A 22,310-nucleotide genomic window follows, 5' to 3' on the forward strand; every position below is an offset into this window, starting at 1 on the left:
GCTTCACTTAAGTTCTTTATGATAGACATCAGTTGTGCTGTGTATGTGTATAGGACGATTGGCGAGAATTGAACCACCATATAGCATTTTCAAGCGAAAATTAGCTAGAATAATGTTAAAGATTACATTAACAAAATTGGAAAGTATAAGACTGTATTGACATTGATGTCATATGTTAAAGACCGACCTGATAATTTTCAATTAGATTAGTTTTGGTCATATATGCTTGCATGCGAGCTATTGTTATTGTAGTGAATAATGACAAACTTAAGAAGTAAAAATCCCCTCAAATAGATGTAGTATAAGAAGGTGAACGCTCCGTCGTCAAATCACCAGACAAGTTAACATGGAAGCTACTCAAATTCGACTAAACCTCTAAACGATCTAGTCGAGTACAAGTAGCTTGTATGCCGAACTCAAACTAAGCTCATACGCAGATTAACTTGCTTCTTTTGCCAATACTTAAAAGATGAGATGTTCGCGTCTTTAGTAAAAAACCCAACTATCACCACGATCCCACTGTCAAATTTAATCCTCGAACTATATGTAAATCATCCTCAATACACAACTCGGACAAATCAATGCCCTGTCTATTCACCACTTCCCGATCCGGGCTTGGTCAACTAATTTTCCCGATATCGCGGCGGCAAGTGCTGCTGTAAAATTGGGATCTGTTTTCAAGGAAGAGGCCATCTGCTGCACCAGAAACTGTTGAAATGCCGCGGTCACTTCTTCTTCTTGGCCCGTTTTTGCAGATAGAGTGTCACAACCCAAGCGAATCAAATCAGGAGTACTCCTAGGACTAGAAGATCTTGACTTCGAGGGCGATGGAATTGGACGGGTGCCCTGATTCAGTCCCTGTTTGTCAGAACCTAGTGGAATCGCAGGCTGAGATGGGCTCAGGTGGTTGTGTTCTCCTTCATATGTTGCCACAAGGACAGATGGGTCATGAACACTTCTTTGTACCTGAAGATGCAATAAAGCATGAGAGTAAGATTGAATTTGTTTGGCCACTTTTCATCGAACACAGGATTTCTTGATTTATTTTTGGATTGCGAGCGAGCGTGGTCTCCAGAATATAATTTCTAAGAAGTGTAACCGAGATGAGTTACCTTCTTTTTAACAGGGCAAGTTGGGGCAAAGGAACATCTGTAGTAAGCCCTCGGAGATGGGTTGTCTCTTGTGACCTTTTGACCATATTTCCTCCATTGATAACCATCCTTCACTACCTATAGCAAGTACAAATTCATAGAGGAAAAATAAATGGAAAAAGAATCAGTATGTTGGAAGTCACTTCGTACTTAGGGAAGATGAATCTCTTTATGCCAACTATAATCTAGAGAAACACAAAAGAACTAATATCTTACAAGGCTCATGTCGGACACATCAGTTTGGAAGTGGAGTTTAGTGATCATGGGTTTGAAGATGTCCTTTGGCTTCTTGCAGATCCGATCTTCCTCGTAACTGCAACTTTCTGCAGCGATATTAGCTTCATGCTTCCTCTTTCTTGATGCTCCGAGTTCACCGTCGGAGGTTTTATTCTCCAAGACGATCAATTGGTTCTGCAGGGTATTGTAGCTATCGTGCATAAGGGTCAGCATTTCGGTCAACTTCCTGTTCTCGTGGCTGACTCGGCGATACTCCTCCATTAGTGCACCAGCCTATACACAACAAAACAGATCATCTCTCAGGTTTTATTTTTTTGTATTCAAATATTCAGTTTTCAGAATAGGTCACAGGGCTTCTTCAACTTCGTTCTTTTAGGAATCGAGTCTTCTCTATTTTAAGTGAGGTCGGCCACCTACACTTTTCTTGAAGCGCAGGTTTAATTTGACTTTGCCTCTTACCATTTCATTTTCCCTCTTGTGCACTCTTGACTTCAACCGGAGTTGTCTAGAAGTACTAGAAAATTTCGGCTGGTGAACAGCAATACATAGTTGAAAATTTCGCCACGCACTTCGCGTGAAACGCTTATATTCATTTTAAAGGGCAAACATGTTGGTTCGCAGACACATTCTCAGCCACTCCAATAGCTGCCCTGAATTCCAATTTCAGTGACATTCTTATTAACAAAAGCAATCGTGTCATGACCACCGGCCGTTACAGCGTGGATGGTAGATCATTTGTCCTCCACCGAGGAGGCTAAGGTTCGAAACCCCTGCGAAGCAGGGAGGCTGAAGCGCTGTGTAGTGAGTTAAGCGTGGCGTCGGGGTGGTGGTTTCCCCGCTAGCGACACTTGGGGATTTACGTGGCGGCTGTCGGCCAAAATGATTCCTCCAGCGAGCAAAAAAAAAAAGCAATCGTGTCATGCAGATGACCCGAGATTTGGAGCGGAATTTGCCGCACAATTTTGACAGATCAAATCAAATACTCGAGAAGAGACTCTTAGCTCTCATTCTGGACGTTAACTGCGTACGTTAGCCATAAGATCTTCATATCATACTTTCTTAAAAATCTCTATCATTATTCGTGTCTTGATGAACTCACCTCATCTGGTCGCCCTCTTCGAGAGTTATCATTTTCCAGAACAATTTCCTTCTTCTGTTTTGAAAGAAGCGCGAAGAAGAAGACAAAGACTGTGAGCCGAATATCTAAAAATCTTTCATTACCTTTCACCAAAAAACAAACAGATCAGATTAATCGCTGCATATCTTCGGAAAGATAGGTTACCGGATACGATGTGTTAAGCTCTAGGGAAGTGTCCACTATCCAATTCGATCCCATCGGACTTGCACTCGACGCCTTCAAGAACCAGAAAAAAGAAAACCTGAAGTGATGAAGGTTTAGCTCAGAAATCTTCCAAACGGCAGATGAAGGTCCCGGACAGAACAATGGCGTTACAATTTATAGTGGACTTGTCGGGTGAGGGAAGAAGACAGAGAAAATAAAGAAATGAAAAAACAAGAAAGGTTTACACGTTAAGGGAGTTGCCGCGAAGTATCGTTTGGAATAGAAAATTCTAGAACGAGGCGGATTTTATGTTGTCGACCTCTGGAAAACCAAAAAAATAAGAAAAGAGTCAAGCTCAGGTCTGGACCCAAAAAAAAAAAATTAGCTGATTCCAAAATCAATCGGGGCCCAACAATGAAGTTTCCTTTTCGCGGCTTTGATTTATTTATTGACTTGACTTTTAGTTAGCTTCGACCAATAATTTGCACATTCTTTTACAGACATTTGGGCAATATGACCACTTGATTAAGCAAATTATATGTTCGGCCCATCCTGGATTTGCCCTGAGGGTAAGGGTGTTTCCAAGTTACACGCATAAGAAGAGGAGAGGTTTTGCACTAGGAATGTTCATCCGCTTCTAGATTATGGCTATTGTGTCATGATCTCGAGTTCAATTATCAATTCATTCTTTTTTATAATATAAACCGGAAAAATTGTTCAATCAATCCAAAAATTTTGGTTGTAAATGCTAATTCAGCCATAAACTCACAAAATTTAGTCCTAAAGTGCGCAAAATTCCAATGTGATTCTTCTAGCCAATTTTCACGAGAAATCGCGAGAGTGGTGAAAATTGACAAATTGTCATGCATGTAATATGTTTAGGACCAATAAAAAGAAGAGAAACAATATTATCACGTGTTTTCTAGTCCCTTTGCAAGGAGGGCTTGTCTGGGCCTAACATGTAATTTCTCAAAGTGTGAAAGGTATAAACCTAGGTATTTCTTGAGAATATTCAGCAGCACACTTGACGGCTTATACAAGATGTGGCGTGACACCTGCTTATATTTTTCGTCACGCGTTGCCGTGTTTATCCATTTTTCTGCCAATTCACATTAGGCGGTTGACCTTGGGTACGACCCAACCATTGGTCGACATACACAAAGTTGCCGCGGTTAAGATTTGGCTCAGGGTAAATTTGTTTCTCTCATTGCCGAATCTGATTTGTAATGTCACTCTAATCACTTACGCAACAATATTCATCATCTTGCCTAAAATAATTGATCATTTTATTCAATTAAAATTTATAACAAATTGTCTACACAGTTATTGCCAAAAGATTCGAAACCATGTATGTGGTATTTAAAGAGTAGCTTGCTCTCACAAATTAAGGTTCAGGGACCAAAGTGATCGTATATGAGTGATGACTAAGAGAGTGAAACACAGAGTTCAATCGATCGTTTGGCTTATGAATCCCTATGCAAGAACTTAGTAAATAACAAATTGATGAAATATGTTTATTTCTCTCTCATAAACATAGATCTCACGTTACCAATCAAGAGGATGAGTTAGATCTTTTAAAGTGCCAAAATAAGATTCACATATTTCTCATTTACTAACATTCCACATAAATTAGTTGATAGGACTGCTAGAGCATTATAAAAGCTTGATATACTTAGGTGAAAGAATAATAGGAACGGTTGCGTTTTTTTTTTTTTTAAATTCATATAGAAACCGAAATGCAAGTGACCTCTCTTGTTCTGAGTTGAGTGAGCTCTCGTTGTTCTAAAAATATAAACTATAAGAGAGTGACAATATTTAGGTATATTTATTTGAATGAATCAATTTCCCGTGAATCAATTTTCTAAACTTTTACTCGTTTGGTTTGTTAAAAGTCAATTAATGGCAACCATTTATGATTAATAAAAAAGTACATATTAAAGTTAGGAGAATGAATTTTCTAATCTAAAAATGGCAACAACATTTTCCTAAAATCAATATTCCTAGAAACAAACACTTCCTTATTTTTTATCTTATATATAAAAATGTGAAAAAGGGAAAAATGAAAGAAAAGAAGAAGAAGTTATTTCCAAGATAAGTAATCAGAATTGTGAACAATAATCTCCCACAAGTGAATCTAGAAAAAAATGATGCAACTCGAATCTTCGCAGAAAAAGATGGATATGGCGACACAAATGTGTATCGTCTGTTGAAGAGTCTGGAAGGCGCAACACGGTTTTCACTATCATTGCGATGTCAACTGAACCAAGACTGTTTCTAAAAGTTTCCATGTCTTGTTAGGAAGACATGGGAGGCAGTAACGTTGACAGCTTTGTTCCCGTTTCAAAGAGGTTTCGGGCCAGAGACTTTGTATTTGTGGAAATAAATGCCAGGCAGCGATGTTGACATGTTTTGCACCAACCGGCACTCACAATTTCTTACCTGAAAACCTCCAACCTAAATTTCGCTACAACATATAACTTGGAAAAGCTCGTAAGAGGTTTGTATCATACTATATCTTTTGGAGGTTGGTATATTCATCACGATGCTAGTGAATTCCTATACTCACTACCAAAATTTGAAAGAAGTAAGCAATTTACTAACTACACTTGAAAAATTTGGGGAAGGTTTGGAGACTAATTTAATAGGTCTTGGTAAATTCATTTTGGTGACAGGCAGGCCCCATTTTAACTGCTGGCACAGTTTAATGAAAATGGCTCTTTGAAAGAAATTGGTTTAGAATGTCGGTAAGCTCTTCTTAAAGTTGGTATTTGAGGTAGGGGTCTGGTAAATGATGGCAGAAGGGGCAATCGAGGAGGTGGACCTGCTGGTAAAGGCGAGGGGATCATGGCGGAGAGGCTGAGCGAGGAGATAGAGGTGCTGAGGGAGGGAGGGAACTGTTTAGGGTTTTAGATTTCCTGTTCTATGTATGTTTGATGTGTTTCGGGTTAGCTCACGTTGAACCAAACTGTGGAGATATCCATGCATTCTTACTTATTACTCGTACAGGAAGGAGACCCGATCCGAAAAGACATGAAATTTTTTGTTCGGTTCAGTTTAGGCCATTTTTTTTAACACCCCCATTTTACCTACACGACTTGTAAAATTTGAAAGAAGTTGGTAACAGTGTTGGTAGTTTTTGAACCACAATTGTAAAATTTTAAAAAGACGGTTACTCACAAATTTATTGAGATGCTTATGGGTAAAATTTTTATTAAAAATACTTGCAAAGTTTTGAAGAAATTGGTAAATTACTAATTTATTCATGAGTATTGATAATTTTTTAACTACACTTGTAAATTTTGAAATTAAACTTTCGATTAATTTGGAAGATGATAAATTCATGGTAGTGTTGACACGGCTATCTATGATTTTTCGACATTGGGGTTTTCTTTATTGGAAAGTATTAGAAGCTGGGAAATTGTGAAATAATGCTAAAACATCAATGAATATCGTGTGCAATTTGAATCTTCGCAATAGAAGTCAGGTCTGATGCGGATGCTTCATAGACATGTTTATTTATCTTCAGTATATTACGCCTTGAGACAATAGAAAATCTTCAAATGGGTTGGAGCCGACCAAGGAAAGCTGCGAGAGAAATTCGTGGATCGAACAAATTATCAGCTTGAAGATTGAAATCGTAGTCGAAAATTTAATTTTCAATGGGCGGCAATGGTTGAATTATGGATATGTTCGACCAAAAAAAAAAAAGAATTATGGATATGAACTTTGAAGTTTGACCAGTGTGAGAACCGTGGCCACTATCCAAGAGATATTAATAAGAAGGCATGAAAAGTCGGCAGGTCTAATTTCATGCGTCCGCTCTCCCTTTCAAAGACACGTTTTCTCGAACGGAGTGATACATTCCTTAGTTGGTAAGTAGGCCTTCTTTTATGAATTCTCTTTTACTATTTCTCAAGTTGGCTTGAAGTCCTAGACTGGCAATTAGATTTCCTTTTTTTAAAAAATAAAAAATAAAAATCTAGGCGTACATACGCAAAAACCCAACTACCTATAATTTCATAAAATATTATGCAAGCTGAATGAACTGGTCAAATGTAATCGCAATAGCTTCAGAATCCATCCGTGGTATTGTTAAGCCAAACCGTGGTCTCACGATCCAATTTAATGGGCCTTACCCTCCAATTCAATGACATATAGGTCTTGATTTATTATCCTCTAAATAGAAACCTTTCAGTGAGAACAAATTAATACAACGCAATCTTCTTCTTTCTAACCACTGGGGTTTGTCCCAGTAGCCATTCTTCTAATATAGAAGTGGGGTGAGGGGTTCGAATCCTCACATTCTCAGGAGGGGAGGCAAAAGTCTGAGAGTGAGGGTTATAATAGAAATACAGTAGGACTGACAAAAAAAAATCGTCTTCTTTCTAAATTTAAATCCTTTTTCTAAGACTAGAGACCATGTTCAAACTATAATTTAGAAAAAAAAAATTCTCTAATGAGTAAGTTAAGGATATTATGCAAACTCGTATAAAATTTTAAAGTATGGTATTATGTTTTGAATTCTGAGCATAAGAGATTATAAAGAATAAACTGCTTGAGGGCTAGCTATTTTATCTTTACTAGATGATCAGTTTTAAAGTAAAAATGGGTAAAAATGGTATTTTCCTCTTATCAAATGATAGAAATGTATACCATTTTGTAGTATGGTGCCTCTAAGTACAACAAAATTGCCTTTGCAAGGGATGAGCATGGTTATAGAGTAGAGTCTAAAACTTGAGAACTGGATTGGTGGAAACTTGTCCAATTCCAATCTCCAAGTATGCAAAATAGGTTCTAAATTCCAAAAATTGAGAGCTTGTTTCAACGGATAGATTCCAAGTTATAGATTGGTAGAACCAAGAATTCTAACTTGAAACTTGTAACTTAGAACTAGAATTTTTTTTTTTTTTTACCTATGTTTTCGTTTGATCCTACAGTGTCCTATATAATCTAATCTTTTATTTTATAATTGAGACTTTTACTTAATTAATATTTTATATATTTTCGTATATCTAAATATAAATAATGGTCAGTGAGTTGTAGTAGCAAGTGTGGTAATTAAATACGATAATTTGATACAATCATTCAATTTCTATATAGGTGAAACTCAAGTAAATCTTGGAATTGGCTCTAAAATTTATGACAGAATATGTTCTAAGTTTTTTAATATACATGGTAAATTCTAGATGTTTCGTTTCATTAAATAGGTTTTAGATTCTAGGAGGAACATGTATAGAACCAAGAATTTCTCACTCCTACATCAAATTAAGATGGCCATGTCAATCATTAGGTCAATTTCAAGCTACAAGTGCACGAGAGAACAAAGTAGACTTGATCATGCTAAAATTTTCACCATAATATATATTTTTCAAAAAGGAATAAATATACTAGAAGTTCTCAAATTTGCTTAAAGTACAATCAAGTCATAAAATTTGTTACATTGATATAATCAAGTCCTTTTGTTAATTTTGTTCAACTTGGCTGATGGAAATGCTGATAGAACTTCTAATATTTTCTCTCTCCTATGTGAGATGACAAGGCTAAAACGTCTTTTTGGTCAAAAAAATTTCTATACATATTTTATTTAAATTAAATAAAAACTAAGCTAAAAAAGATTTAGTTATGTTGTTGCCATTTTGCGAACAAAGAAGGATTGGTGATGGTAGGGGTCATTAGGCCTCGTCCAAGGGCTGGCGACCCTCTCTGATTGTAGGTGAGAGCCTATAGCCCAAATTTGGGTGAAACAAGGGCTCCCAGCCCTCGCTGCCTAGTTTCCAACTTTCCTTTTTTATTAAAAAGAAAAAAATCACATATTTTTTAATTTAATTTAAATATAAAAATCATATTTAGACCAAAACGACATTGTTTTAGCCTCGTATTTCATGTTTTATCCACGACATTGCCACATATAAGAAATAACATATTAAAGAACACCATGTTAGCATTTTCTATTGACAAAGTTGGATGGAGTTAATCAAATGACTTAATTGCACTAATTTGATAATTTTTAGAACTTAGTGTTAACCAAATGTCTTAATTGCACTAATTTGATATTTTTTAGAACTCGGTTGCTCTTTTTGCAAGTTTTAATATTTAATTTTGTCTTCGTGATAAGTTTTAGGATGTTTAGTAAGGAAATAATACTGAGCAGTAGGATCGGGAAAAAGAAGAAGAAGAAGCTAGAGTTGACTACGAGATTTGAGAGGTTTAGACGATCTTTCCTTCTGAGAAATTAGACATATAAGCAGCCCGATTTGTTCCTGTCCCAGAAGGCCCCATGAAAATCTCTTGAACTCAATATAAAAATGTGAATTATTCTTGTGACCGGTCCGAAAGGCAAGACAATGCACGGCTGGAACGGCTGTTGACGCACGAATTGATGACGAAGGCATTGATTTCGACGGGCACTTCCCAACTAATCTCTCCACGTCTTCATCTGCTGCTAATCGTGTTTAAAAAGTAATCAAAACTCAATTACAAAACAAATCTCACGATCATTCCACGCCCTCTCGCCAATATACACATATGAAGGATTCCTTTGCTGCCCTATAATCAAGACCTTTGCATTTGATGACGTCAATCTTCTGTCGCCTCTGGAACGAACCATGATGAATGCACATGACCTCATTATCGTTGCCTCTTATACTTCTATTGCACGTGAAGTTCAATTGCATTACAATTTCCTGAGGGACTCTTGCGTGCAGCTGCAAGCGCGTTTCTTGAGGAAACTGATTGGAAAAATCAAGAATCACGCACGTTGGAAGATGGCTAGTCTCTTTCATATCGACCTTAAAGAAGCTGATTGAGTAATCAAGTACTTTATATGTGAAATTACTTTCCCATCATAGATCGTGGTTTGAGGAGGCTAATGACAATAATAAAAGATGACTAGTGTCTTCAATAGTCTTCTTCTGTTGATTTTCTATTTCAGATCATTCGTGTCTTTAACATGTATTTTGGCTTAAGCATAATAATGCATTAAAGGACCTCAAAAAAAAAAAAAAAAAAAAAACCTAAATAGGAGACTTTGAACATGTTAATAAGTCAAGAAAATGACATTAATTTACGTGACAATGGTATTGGAAGATATGCTACTTTCCCATGTCACATCTTGGCGTGATTTGAGGTGTCCATGTTCTTTAATTATTGCGTGCAGCGCTCGCTATGTCGTGTTATACAAAAGTTGCTTTGCTGCTTTTCTTTAGGGCTAATTGACGGGAAATGAAGTCTTGGTCAAGTAAAATTATGGACTTTGCAAGGACTTTGCAATTGGGGTCAAGTCATGAGAACATTGCGCCATTTAAAAATAATTTTTCTGTTGATGTGACGAGGAAGTCACTAATCCCACCAACATCAATTGTCAGATTGAAAAGATATTGTACTTGCCACGATGCCACCTTTACAATTCAAACATTAAGAAAACCCTTGCCAACTTTTTTATATCAACGTTCTAACTATACATTGGACTTTGCGCATCTTTAAAACAATTCATTGAATTTTGATGCCACCTTTACAATTCAAACATTAAGAAAAACCCTTGCCAACTTTTTTATATCAACGTTCTAACTATACATTGGACTTTGCGCATCTTTAAAACAATTCATTGAATTTTGATTATAATAACGTAATGCATTTAATTTCTAGCTACGTCAAGGAAGTTTCTTTCAATTAAAAATGAAGATAACATAACCCTTAAATTTTTAAGGATCTTTTTCTTAGAAATTGATGCACTTTAATCAAAAGCGATTATTTTTTCCTAAATGAGTGATATAAAGCATTATCACGATCATGTGACATCTAATTAGCCCAAACCAAAAATATACAAATGATGAATCAACTTGAAAAGGAAAAATTAAGAAAATAAGTAAAATAGGGCATATCAACTCTCTGCTAGTGATAACATTTGAAATATGTCGACTCAGCCCAACTTTAGCCCCTTTACTATGGGATATAGATGGGTTATTCATAAGTTTTCGCAACTCTATCATAAATAATGGAATCATTTGAAAATTGACATTTTCGAACTTAGAAAGAAAAGATGTGTATTATCATGCCTTGAACTTTACCCTTACTACAAGAACATGATATCCATTACGTCAGGATTAATTTGTAACGTCCCAAGAGATGTCACTATCTCATTAATTTCATATTTTCATTAAAAACATATGAAAGCATGCAATCTCCATCATCCGATCAATAACAACAATGGATAGTAAGGAAAACATGCATATATACTACACAATTTATATGCTTTATATATATATGTTTCATGTAGGAGCCCATATTCCTAGGGCCATTCCAATTAGTCATCCCCATGCAAAAAGATATATGGGGGAGAGGTTACAAGATTCAGGGTAAGCCTATCTCCTTTAACGAGACCTAACCAAAAGCGGCTCCCCTACAAGGGCCTGCTACCTAAGCATCATCCACTGAATCGTCTAGCGGGCCAATGTTCTCCTCCAGTTTGGATGGACCATGGAACCCATGAAGGGGTGTGAAGAGATCTTCGTCGAACCAAGTGTACTAGGCTTAGTAGTTATGTGGAACGAGGTCGTGATACCCCTCATCAACCTAGATCGTGGTGGTAATCCTTCAAAAAGTAGCATTCTTCCTAAACCCATCCATGACGATGACCTCTATGCTCATGGGTACACCAAAATGCTTGAATTGGTGAGGCAGAAGATCTATACCTATTGGCCTGGAAAAAGTTGAATAATAATAAATGAGTTGAAAGCTCAATAAGTAAATAATCTAAATCTCATAGAGGTGGATGTTTCGCATCGAAACCTTACAATTACCTGATCCAAATATGTTGATAGCAGATCAATAGCAAAACCTATACTTTGCCTTAATTATGTACATGAGGGAACCTATTTTCTACCTAGACATCTGTCCTGTCAAAAACTACAAATATCCCTTACTGTTAGGCATGGCAACGTCTAGCATTACCCACCTAGATGGCATTCCATAAAGGAGCATCGGCTCGGCCTCTACCATGACTGGCATCCGTTGACGTTAGGCATCTGAACTTAATCAGGCATCGCCTCCCAAACTCCCATTGGGTGACGAGTTTCGATAATGACCACATGAGCACATACTTGGCCAAGAATACCTTGCTTTACGTTCAAATATTTCGTTTTCAAATAATAGACTTTGCCACCTTTCTTCATATTAAAAATCCTGGTAAAAATAATTGTACGTGGTCACATATTGAAAGGCGAATCGTCAAACGTGGTACGCTCCTATTTTAAAACTCCACAATTTTATATAGTGTATAAAAATTGGCATCAATAACTAGCACTTGGTATTTTTTTTAAATGCCCAAAAAATAGAGTTTTCCAATAATAATCGACAACTACCATCAAACAACCAATTGCACATAAAAGCCATCAAATTCACGTATAAATCCATCCATGAGAACGGGCGTAAAATTTCACGAAACAGCTAATCCGTCACTAATTACGAAATGAATAAACACAATTGAAACAACACACTAAAAAATTTGTTATCAGAATTCATCCAAACTTGGGCTACATTTTCATATAGAGGCGTCTTGTGAATCCATTAGAATTTGAAGAAAGTAGGAACATAACGGTAATCTTCTTACAAGATCAAGTCACAAAGAGATTGAGAACACACATGAAGAGAACCACTTTTCTTCTCTCTTTGCCACGCACGCTGCATTTTTTTTTTCCTTTTTGTCATCATTGCCTCTTTTTTTTTTTTTAATTATCTTTTTTCTTCTCTGGCATTCAAAGCTACTAGATCTCAATAGCTGATCTATGAGGTGTAGTTTTTAATCTAAAAGCAAAATGAAAAAAAAAAGATGAAAACGCCATTACTATAAAAAAAAGTTTGGCTTCATCGGCCAACACAGCTGATATATGAGGTGTAGTTTTTAATCTAAAAGCAAAATGAAGAAAAAAGACAAAAAAGCCATTACTATAAAAAAGTTTGGCTTCATCGGCCAACACAAATATGTTCATTGGAGTGATTCACCTAGGATATGATAGGATAAAATTTATTCTATTCAAAGTTATATTTAGTCCTCCAAACTTAAGTTGTTAGGTCAGGCCAATCACGAACATTGGAATATGTCTTAACATTTTAGGAAGAGTACTAGATCTCCACGTGCATGTTACATCTTGGGTGTATTTGTTTCACCAAAAAATTATTGATAATGGAAAATATTTTCTATTTCACTTGTTCAATGGTTTAGGGAAAGTGATTTACTTCTTGTCAAAAAGAAGAATTATTTTGCCCAATTTTAACTTCTTGTTTTCAATCCATGGACAAGGTTTTATGTAGATCAATTAGTTTTTCATCTCTTAGACACTGTAACTCAGAAAACAATAGCTCGAAAATAGTTTTCCTTTGAACAAATGGACTCCTATTTGAACTATCAAATCAACTTCCCATTTAGATCAAGAAAGTTCAAATCTCCAATCTGTGTTTGTTGTCAGGATTGGGATTGAGATAGGATTAGAATGGTGAGAGATTTGTTATATCCTATATCTTGTTTGATATTGTTCGGATATAATCTAAATTATGACTGAACAAATAATAATAAATAAATTGATAACTTGAAAAACAGAAAAAACCTAACCTACTTTGCGTACAAAGCTACCACCTGTGGTGGTCGCAGTTTCCGCCGACGACCACCCTGCGACCACCATGACGTGATTGCAAACCATGGATGGGGATTGGATCTAGCTCACAAGAGGACCTGTGAGCGACGACAACATATGGTGGTCGCTATAGCCGCAAGGTGCAACCGCTACTAGGGGTTGCCGAAAAAATTACGTAAATCTAGCCATCTAGCTCGCGACAGACAATGAAACTTTCAGGTGACCACCATTGACAACCATTGAGTGGTGGTCAAAAGCGGCATATGGTGGCCCCGTTAGTTTTCAAGGCATAGACTTAGCACTGTTCGTATATACTCTCTTATTTTTTTTACGCTTGTATAATTTTTAAATCAAGTCGAGTGGGATAACTTCTAGAGGTAGGGTAGATTATCTGGCTTTTTATTTTAACATGTCCTTGTTTACACTGTCCAAAATGTGTCGCCCAATGTCAGGTAAAATAAGTTTTATTCCATTAGGTCCTTATCCAGGTCAGCAAAAGCGCTCCTAAAGGATTGGTTTGGTGGTTAAACTCTTGATTTGAGCGTGGAAGATCCTAAGTTCAATTACCAAATCTTGCACATGGGGTAACGCTTAGGCCGCACCTACCATCCTATGGATGAAGCTTTTACCTAACATAAAGGACGGAGAGATTTCCATGTAATTGTTCAAGCCGAAAGATTTAAATATACCGTGTGTGAACAAAAAAAATTATAAATGAAGGATCCTAACTCAATTAAACATCGCTACCACCGGTTGTCGTCAATCTCCTCTGGCCAATAGAAAATTGGATACACAAATCAGATGATGTGATCGACACTGACATCACCATCCTCGCATCATTTAAATGACTTTATCTCTCTGTTTTATTACTTGCTTATTCTTGGGTTAACAAAGAATCCACCACAAAGTCTTGGTCGTGTCAAGATAATACTGAATACATTTCCACGAAATTTTAACAATGGTTTAGCTTGCTTCCTGGACTTCTCTTTGTAAAGTAGAAAAGTAAAGGAGTAATTGAGCGGCAATAACATAGTGATGTTCGTGATAACCAAGAAGTCTTCAAATTGAATCTGAGAAACGTCAAGTTCAAGACTTAGAGAGAGATTGCGGAGTGTGACCGGGGAAATCTCAAATGATGCTTAGATAGAATGTCAAGATCGAAAGCTTGTCCACTTTACATTATATATGCATTCCAGAGCGTCTATCAATCATGATGCAAGATTGACAAATGTGATGTTGAATCACATTGCCCACAACAATCAGAAAAGGCATCTACGATGTTTTCATGAGGATCCCATCGGAATTTTTTTTTTTTTGGTGGTCTCCGTTTTATATTTCATCGGATAATATAGATATGAAAAATGAAATGAAAAAGCAAAACCCTAACAGAGAGAGGGAGAGCTGTGAACATCGCCGACATTACGGTTGATGCCTGCGAACGAGGCACTCGACAATGGATGTTCTTGAGTGACACTGCTGTCGATGTTGCCCTAGTTCATCTGTCTTTCTACAGATGTGATCGTGCTTGAGCAGCATAATTTTTTGGCATTTCTTTTTCATTGGTTTATCCCAACTCTTAGACAGGTTTTTTTTTTTTTTTTTCCTATTAGGGGTATATGAAGTTTTATCAAATACCAAATAGAATAAAAGTTATCCCATCTATATAGCTCGAGGGAAAATTATTCAAAAAATCTTAAATTTATTACATTTTTGTTGATTCAATCTTAAAACTTTTAAAATTTACCAGTTAAATGCTAAATTTTTCCATGTGTTGCACTTCGCTGGAAATGTAGATATTGGCCGTTCTACGTGGTACAACTGGTAATGACGTAGATAATTTTTATAATATTTTAATATTATTTTTTCCTTTTTTCCTTTGATTGTTTTCAGTGCTTTCTGGCATCCTCTCCCGCGGCCGGCGGGGTCCACCATCCCCCCTTACCCGTTGTTGGACAACAACAACAAGAAACAAGACAAAGACCAGACCAAGAAGTGGGCAAGAAGTTACCGTTGGTGAAGTCAACACATGCGGCTTATGCGTGTTTCTTTTCCTACCATGGTCAGTGTAGAAACATCCTTGAATTCCTTTTCTATTTTGTTGGTTGTTGACTTCTTGTTCTGGGTGGGACCAATCAAGAAAGAGAGAATCAATCAGTGTCGTGTCGTTCTTGGCCGCGCTTGACCGACTCGATGCGCAATTCCAATTGGCGCAGCTGTCTCTTGCTCCAAGTCTGTGGGATGTTTCCTGAGAGAAAAAAAATAAGGCCCCATCACGACAATCCTTCCACAGGAATATAAACTCTAGGAATGGCCTCCGAATGCCGTGAACCCAAACCGTGGACCTTGTGGACGTACTATTCGGACACCGTGTTTCTAGAATTACATGAGAATCCAGACCTTCGAAGAAATTTCTAAGGTCGATGGATGTGACATGCACTTTCAAACATATGTTAACTAGTTGATTTTTTCGTCATGCAGTAATGTTCAATGGCTGACATTTAATGTCCAAGAATTATTTTCCTTCTTCTTCTTTCTTTCCAGGTATGAGCACTGTATTTCATAATACATGTGCGGATGTTTAGTCGCCATTGTCATCTCATGATAAACCCATATCGTGAGATCAGTGGTGCTCTTGTCGAGGACCCAAAAACATTTCCCCGTTGTCTGCGGAACGTGAAGGAAATTCCAATAAATGTAGAGAGGGATGCTGCTTTAACTCTTCCTTGGACTTCTATAAAAAGGTGAAGGTAGAATCCTCTATCCTAAGTAGATGATGAAAGAAGATTCCAAATTTTGTCGGGAAAGTTTGGTAATATCCCCTAATAATTGTGCAAATGATGTCTTTCAAATGGACTTCAATTTTTTTTTTCCTTTGCCTTGTCGTTTCCAATTTTCTTGGTCTTTATCAACCTACATCATTAGTCACCAACTTCATGAATGATTTTTAGTTCCACTAATAAATAGAGAATTTCATTTTTTTTTTTCAAGTGCGGAGTTTTTCATTTGAAAGTGAAAGGAAGCACACACGAAAAGGAAAAAAAAACAAAAAACAAAAGCTAGTGGTGGGAGAACTACATGTGACGAAATAAAGAAAGCACACAAAAATTGAAATTGTCAAATGAGCAGATAGCCATGCCTTTATGAGTTTGCAATCGGGGTCTACCCTACTTGAGAAGTGGATCGAACTGCCTTGAAAATAGGTTAGGTTCATAGTTCCAAGTGAAGACCCACTTGCAAACTAGATTGACTTTGGAACCAATTTGGGATGCAGTTTCATAAAGCTATAAAAAGTAATTAAGAAAAAGAGAAAACTCTAGTTTCTTTGTTTTTAACCTATTGGCTGAAGATTTATATAAATTTATTGCAAATTCAACTATGTTGTTTGTTTAGTTTTCAGGTGGTTAGAATTTGGAGCAATATTTATATGGATGAATGATGAATAGAGTTTTATAACATATGTTTTATATTAAGTGTTTGAATTTTTTATTGTATATAACTATGCATATATGACTACATATTCATCTTATGTATTGTTGCTTTCGACAAATAGGGACTTCTATTGTTCATCTTTTTACTTTGAAATGTTTTATTACTCATATTATTTTGCTATAGAAAAATGAAACCAAAATAATGAACAACAGAAAAGTAGGTTTTAGTGTAGCCCATAAAATTGGCTTGGAAAAATAAGGTAAGTTCTTGAGTCAATTCTCAGGCAAACAAAATAAGTTCTAGGTTCCAAAAATTGAGAACTGATTAAAACATGGTAAGTTTCAAGTTTTAGGTTTGAACCTATCCACTCTAGAACTAATCTCCCTTACATGCCTCAACCGTATATATCCCCAAAAACACCAGAACTACTCATATAATATTTGACTATGAGAAAATTACCAAATCAATCATAAATTTATTATATTGATATCAATTCAATTATAAACTTTTCAATTTATCAGTGTAATACTAAACATTATCAAGAAATTCTAATATAGTCAATCTAACCAATTTCTTTTTAAAAATACTGACTTGACGGTCTAATCATTGTCAATGTACATGGCATAAACAGTGTTTGCTACTACAACATCATCTTGCCTAATTTTTAAATTTAAAATTTTTCCTTTCTGTCTTTGTTACTTTTCTTCTTCTTTCTCTCCTTTCCTTTTCCTTTCTCTCCCTAATTGTCGAAGTCGTACTCCACCCATGGCTGTTGTCTCACCGTCCACCCTATTGCCATGTCCATGCCTTCTCAACGACATCCTGTCTACTGTTCATATATGCTGTGAGCCTGTTGCCATGCCACCATGGGCAAAAAGTCATGACCGAGCCACCTCCTATGAGCTCTGATTGATGACGATTTGAAGTCATTGACCTTTGACAACCATCGATTGAGGCCGATCTAAAGCCCCCAACATTGGGCAACCTCGAATAATCTTGATTGGAGGTCGCGTAAGGAGTTGGTCGGTCGAGAGAGAGAGAGAGGATGGGTAGGTGGTGGTGAGGGCGCTTGCAATGACAACGGCTTGGTGAGGCCAGTGGCACGACGAACCGATTGGCATTGCGGTTGAGTAATTCATCACGAGAAAGAATAAATAGGGGAGGAGAGAAAGAAGAACGGTAGTAATAATGAAAGCTAACAAAAAAATAAATCTGAAAATTTGAAACAATTAAGTAAATGACTCATTTTGCTTAAGTTCCCTAATGTCAGTTGTTGGTTGTGCCTCATAGGACGACTGGAGTTGATTAAATTGCTACATCAATATTTTTAGGTAAAAATTGATCAAAATAACTACATTGGAAGTATAGGTTTAGGATTTTGTTAACAAATCTAAAAAGTTTGAAACTGAATTTGGTTAAAAGCTTGCATACGTGCCATTGTTATTGTAGTTAATAATATGCAAGAAGTAAAAATCAACTCAAATGGATATAGTATAAGCAAGTGAACTCTCCGTCGTCAAATCGCCAGACAAGTTTAATATACAAGTTACTCAAATTCGACTAAACCTCTGAACGATCTTCTCGAGTATAAGTAGCTTATTTGCCGAACTCAAACGAAGCTCATGAGCAGATCAACTTGCTTCCACATCCAATACACAAAAAGTAGCTCATATGCTGACCATCGTCATGATCTGGCCGTCAAATTCAAGGCTCGACCTATACGTAAATTATGCTAAATAGACAACTCCAACGATGCCCTGTCCAATCACCACCACTCCATCCGGGCTTGGTCGAATATCTTTCCCGATATCACAGCTGTGAAAGCTGCCGTGAAATTGGGGTCTCTTTTAAAGGAAGAGGCCATCTGCTCTTCCAGAGACTGTTGAAATGCTGCCGCCTCTTCTGTTTCTTGGCCCCTTTTTGCAGATAGTGTGTCAAAGCCCAGCCGTATCAAATCAGGAGTACTCCTAGGACTAGAAGATGTCGACTTTGAGGGCAATGGAATTGGAGGGGCGCCCAGATTCAGTCCCTGTTCGTCAGAACCTAGTGAAATCGCTAACTGACACGGGCTCAGGTGGTTGTGTTCTCCTTCATATGTGGCCACTAGGACAGATGGGTCATCAACAGTTCTTTGTACCTGAAGATGCAAATAAAGCATGAGGGTGAGATTGAATTCGTTTGGCCTACTTTTCATTGTACATGCGATTTCCTGATTTTTTGGACTGTGATCGAGTGTGGTCTCCAGAGTATAATTTCTAAGAAGTCTAACCAAGCTGAGTTACCTTCTTTTTAACAGGGCAACCTGGGGCAAAGGAACATTTGAAGTAAGCTGTTGGAGATGGGTTGTCTCTTCTAACCTTTTGACCATATTTCCTCCAGTGATAATCCTTCACTACCTGTAGCAAGTGCAATATCGTAAAGCAACAATAAATGGAAAAAGAATCAACATGTTGGGAATCACTTCGTACTGAGTAAAGATAAATTTCTTTATGCCAACTATAGGCTAGAGAAACACCAAAAAAGAAAAAGAAAAAAAGGAAGTTCTGAGTTGAAACTAAGATCTTACAAGGCTAATGTCGGGCGCATCAGTTTGGGAGTGGATTTTGGAGATCTTGGGTTTGAAGCTGTCCTTTGGCGTCTTGAAGATTTGATCTTCCTCGTAACTGCAACTTTCTGTGGTGACATTAGCTTCATGCTTCCTCTTTCTTCATGCACCAAGTTCACTCTTATTTCGCAAGACAATCAAATGGTTGTGCAGCACATTGTAGCTCTCGTGCATAAGGGTCAGCATTTCGGTCAAGTTCCTGTTCTCGTGGCTAACTCGTTGATAATCCTTAACCAGTGCACCAGCCTATACACAACAAAACAGATCATCTCTTAGGTTTGATCTTTGTATTCAAATACTCCAGTTTTCAGAATCGGTCTCAGGGCTTCTTGTTTTTTTAAAAAGAAAAGAAAGTAAATGTAAGAATATATTGAGCTTTAACCAACTATACAAAAGATCTGGCGCCAAAAACTTTCACTCATAGTGACAACAAGTCAGAACGAGTAGAAGGGAATCGAAGTAAAAGAAAGCCAGCGACAAACAAGGCAGCAGACAAAACAAAGAAACAGCCTAACCCATAGGTACAAAGAACAGCAAAAGATCCGCCACTAAGGCAGGAAGGAAGAAGAAAGCAATGGCAGCCTTCAAAGTAAGGAGATCCACTGCAACTCCGCACAACAAACGAAAACTAGCCAGCCACCGAGTGGACAGATCCAAACAGTGGCACAAACCAACCCTCCGAAGTCACCAGCATCGCAAACAGAAGCTTCCAGCAGCAAAACACTAGGAATGTAGCAAACCCAATCCTCCAATGTAGCTCCAAGCTCGGAAATAGCACCAGCGAAGCAATGCATCAGGAACAACAACCAAGGCAACAAAGGCATCCAACACTAATTAGTAAGGACTAGGGCTGTAGAAGAGAAAACGGAGCGGTCGACACCCCACCTACGTTGGAGCCTCCTATTTCTTGGGATTATCCACCACATTCCTGAAGGTCAAAGCCTTGTCCCTGACCACTTTGATGAGATGGTTTTTCAAAGCCAACACCACCAGCTCTTCTCCCTAAAAATAATATTATTTCTCTTCTTTCATATCAAATGGCACATGGCACCAAAGGAGAACCGGGCAATACAGTGGAAGAAATCCTTACCTAAAAGGAACTTCAAAGCCCATTGGAGATTCCCTGACCAAGACCTATTTCACCATGGAAGATTGCATCTAGCAGCCCAGAAAAAAGCAAGAGAAGCCGAGATGCAACAACCAAAGAAAAGGAGGTTGATAGAGTCGGGCCTAGAGTTACAAAAGGCGCACAACGCACTATCAAGTCTACCATAAGAGAGGAGGAGAACCTGGGTAGGTAGACAGTTTCTAGTAATCAGCTAGAGGTTGAATTGAAATCTCGGAGTGATTGAATTGTTTCAAATAAGCGAGGCCCAAGGGACATAGTCCTTCATCCTCCTAATGGCTTCCCAAGCTAAGGCAACGAGAAGACACCGAAGAGTTCCCAAGCTAGGTAAACCGATTAGGGGTTTGAGATAGTGTAGGGAAGGAAAAATCCCACGTCTCTAAGAAGGTCTTGATGGCGTGACCAAAAGGGGAGAAAAGGTCCGCCATCGTCGTTTGCCTAGAGAGCCCCGAGCTACAAATAAGAGAGTCCGAAATAAATAAGTTCAATGGGCCTCTCGAGTGCCAATGGTCAAACCGTAAAGACATTGATAAGCCATGACCAACTCTCCAAAGAAAGGATAATCGAAACTCCCTCCTTAGCTACAGGATCTTCTTCCAAGCCCACAAACAAAAGGTTGATTTGCTGGCCACCCGATTTTTTTTTCTTTTTAAGAAGGTGGAGTGAATCTATTTACACTACAACGATTCTTTGTTTGTAAACAGAATCCAAATATACTTGAGCATGTCATCTTTATTGCAATCACGCAACCTGCGAATACCTAGTCTACCCTTATCCTTCGAGACACACATCTTCCCGGAGACCTTAGCCCCACCAACACCAAGGCCAGGGCCTTTCTAGAGGAATTGTCTCAAAATTTGTTCTATGCGGTCTAACACATAACAAGGAATGATAAACACACTAGCCCAAAAAGCTTGGATAGAGTGAAAGACAAACCTAATCAATTGGAGTTGTCTTGTGAAGGAGAGGAACCGTTGGGCCTAGGATTGGACCCTGGATGTGATACAGTCAATAAGGGCAATGCAATCCGTCTTCCTAAGCCTCGAGGAGATAATGGGCACCCTAGATATCGCATCGGCAACTTCCCTTCCTGTAAGCCAAGGGCTAGAAGAATATGATTCTATAAGGAGGAGGATCCACCCACAAGAAAAACCTCACTTTTGTTTATATTTGGCCTCATCCCACTCCAGTATGAGAAGGTATCAAGGCCTCCTTTTAAAAGAGAAACGATGCCAAATCTGCTGACGAAAAGGAAGACATCATTAGCGAAGAAAAGGTGGGATAAGTTCAAAGCTTTGCACCTCCAAAAATATTGAATTCCGGTAGCCTAGTGCGAGAGCTCAAAACCCCAGATAAAACCTCCATCACCAATGTAAATAGATAGGGAGACATAGGGTCCCATTGCCAAAGGCCTCGGCCACCAGAGAAAAACCCATGCAACTCCCTATTAATCGAAATGGAATACTTCGGAGTATGTACACAAACCATGATGCGCCGAATCATCCACTTAGGGAAACCAAAAGTTGTAAGAGTTAGCTCAAGGAAATCTCAATCAACCGTATCATATGCTTTCTAGAAATCCACCTTAATTGCACACTTGGGCAAATAAGGGTCGAGGTGGAAACCGGCAAAGAGTTCTGGGCGAAAGAATATTATCCCTGATTCTCCTATCCTTGACAAAAGCATTATGGGAGGGGCTTATTAAGTCATAAAGAACAGCAACTACTCGGTTAGCCAGAATCTTGGTGATAACTTTATAAATGGTATTGTAGTAAGCAATGGGCCTAAAATCGAAAATTGCACATGCATTGGAAACTTTAGGCACCAAAGCTAGAATAATGTTGCCTATCTC

The 22,310-nt window shown here is 37.8% G+C and overlaps 1 protein-coding gene and 1 pseudogene across 1 annotated transcript; both read right to left on the reverse strand.

The window, feature by feature from the left end:
- Window positions 1-267: 267 nt before the first annotated feature.
- On the reverse strand, window positions 268-2,474 carry LOC104439451 (probable WRKY transcription factor 40). Its single transcript, XM_039315183.1, has 3 exons — window positions 1,368-2,474; window positions 1,113-1,229; window positions 268-966 (listed from the first exon to the last, which is right to left on the reverse strand). Exons 1-3 carry the CDS (start codon window positions 1,647-1,649, stop codon window positions 595-597), a joined length of 771 nt encoding a protein of 256 aa, XP_039171117.1. The 5' UTR covers window positions 1,650-2,474; the 3' UTR covers window positions 268-594.
- A 16,018-nt stretch (window positions 2,475-18,492) lies between these two features.
- On the reverse strand, window positions 18,493-19,572 carry LOC104439452 (annotated as a pseudogene).
- Between the last annotated feature and the right edge of the window lie 2,738 nt (window positions 19,573-22,310).

This window comes from Eucalyptus grandis, chromosome 6 (genome assembly GCF_016545825.1).
Source record: "Eucalyptus grandis isolate ANBG69807.140 chromosome 6, ASM1654582v1, whole genome shotgun sequence".
NCBI lineage: Eukaryota > Viridiplantae > Streptophyta > Magnoliopsida > Myrtales > Myrtaceae > Eucalyptus > Eucalyptus grandis.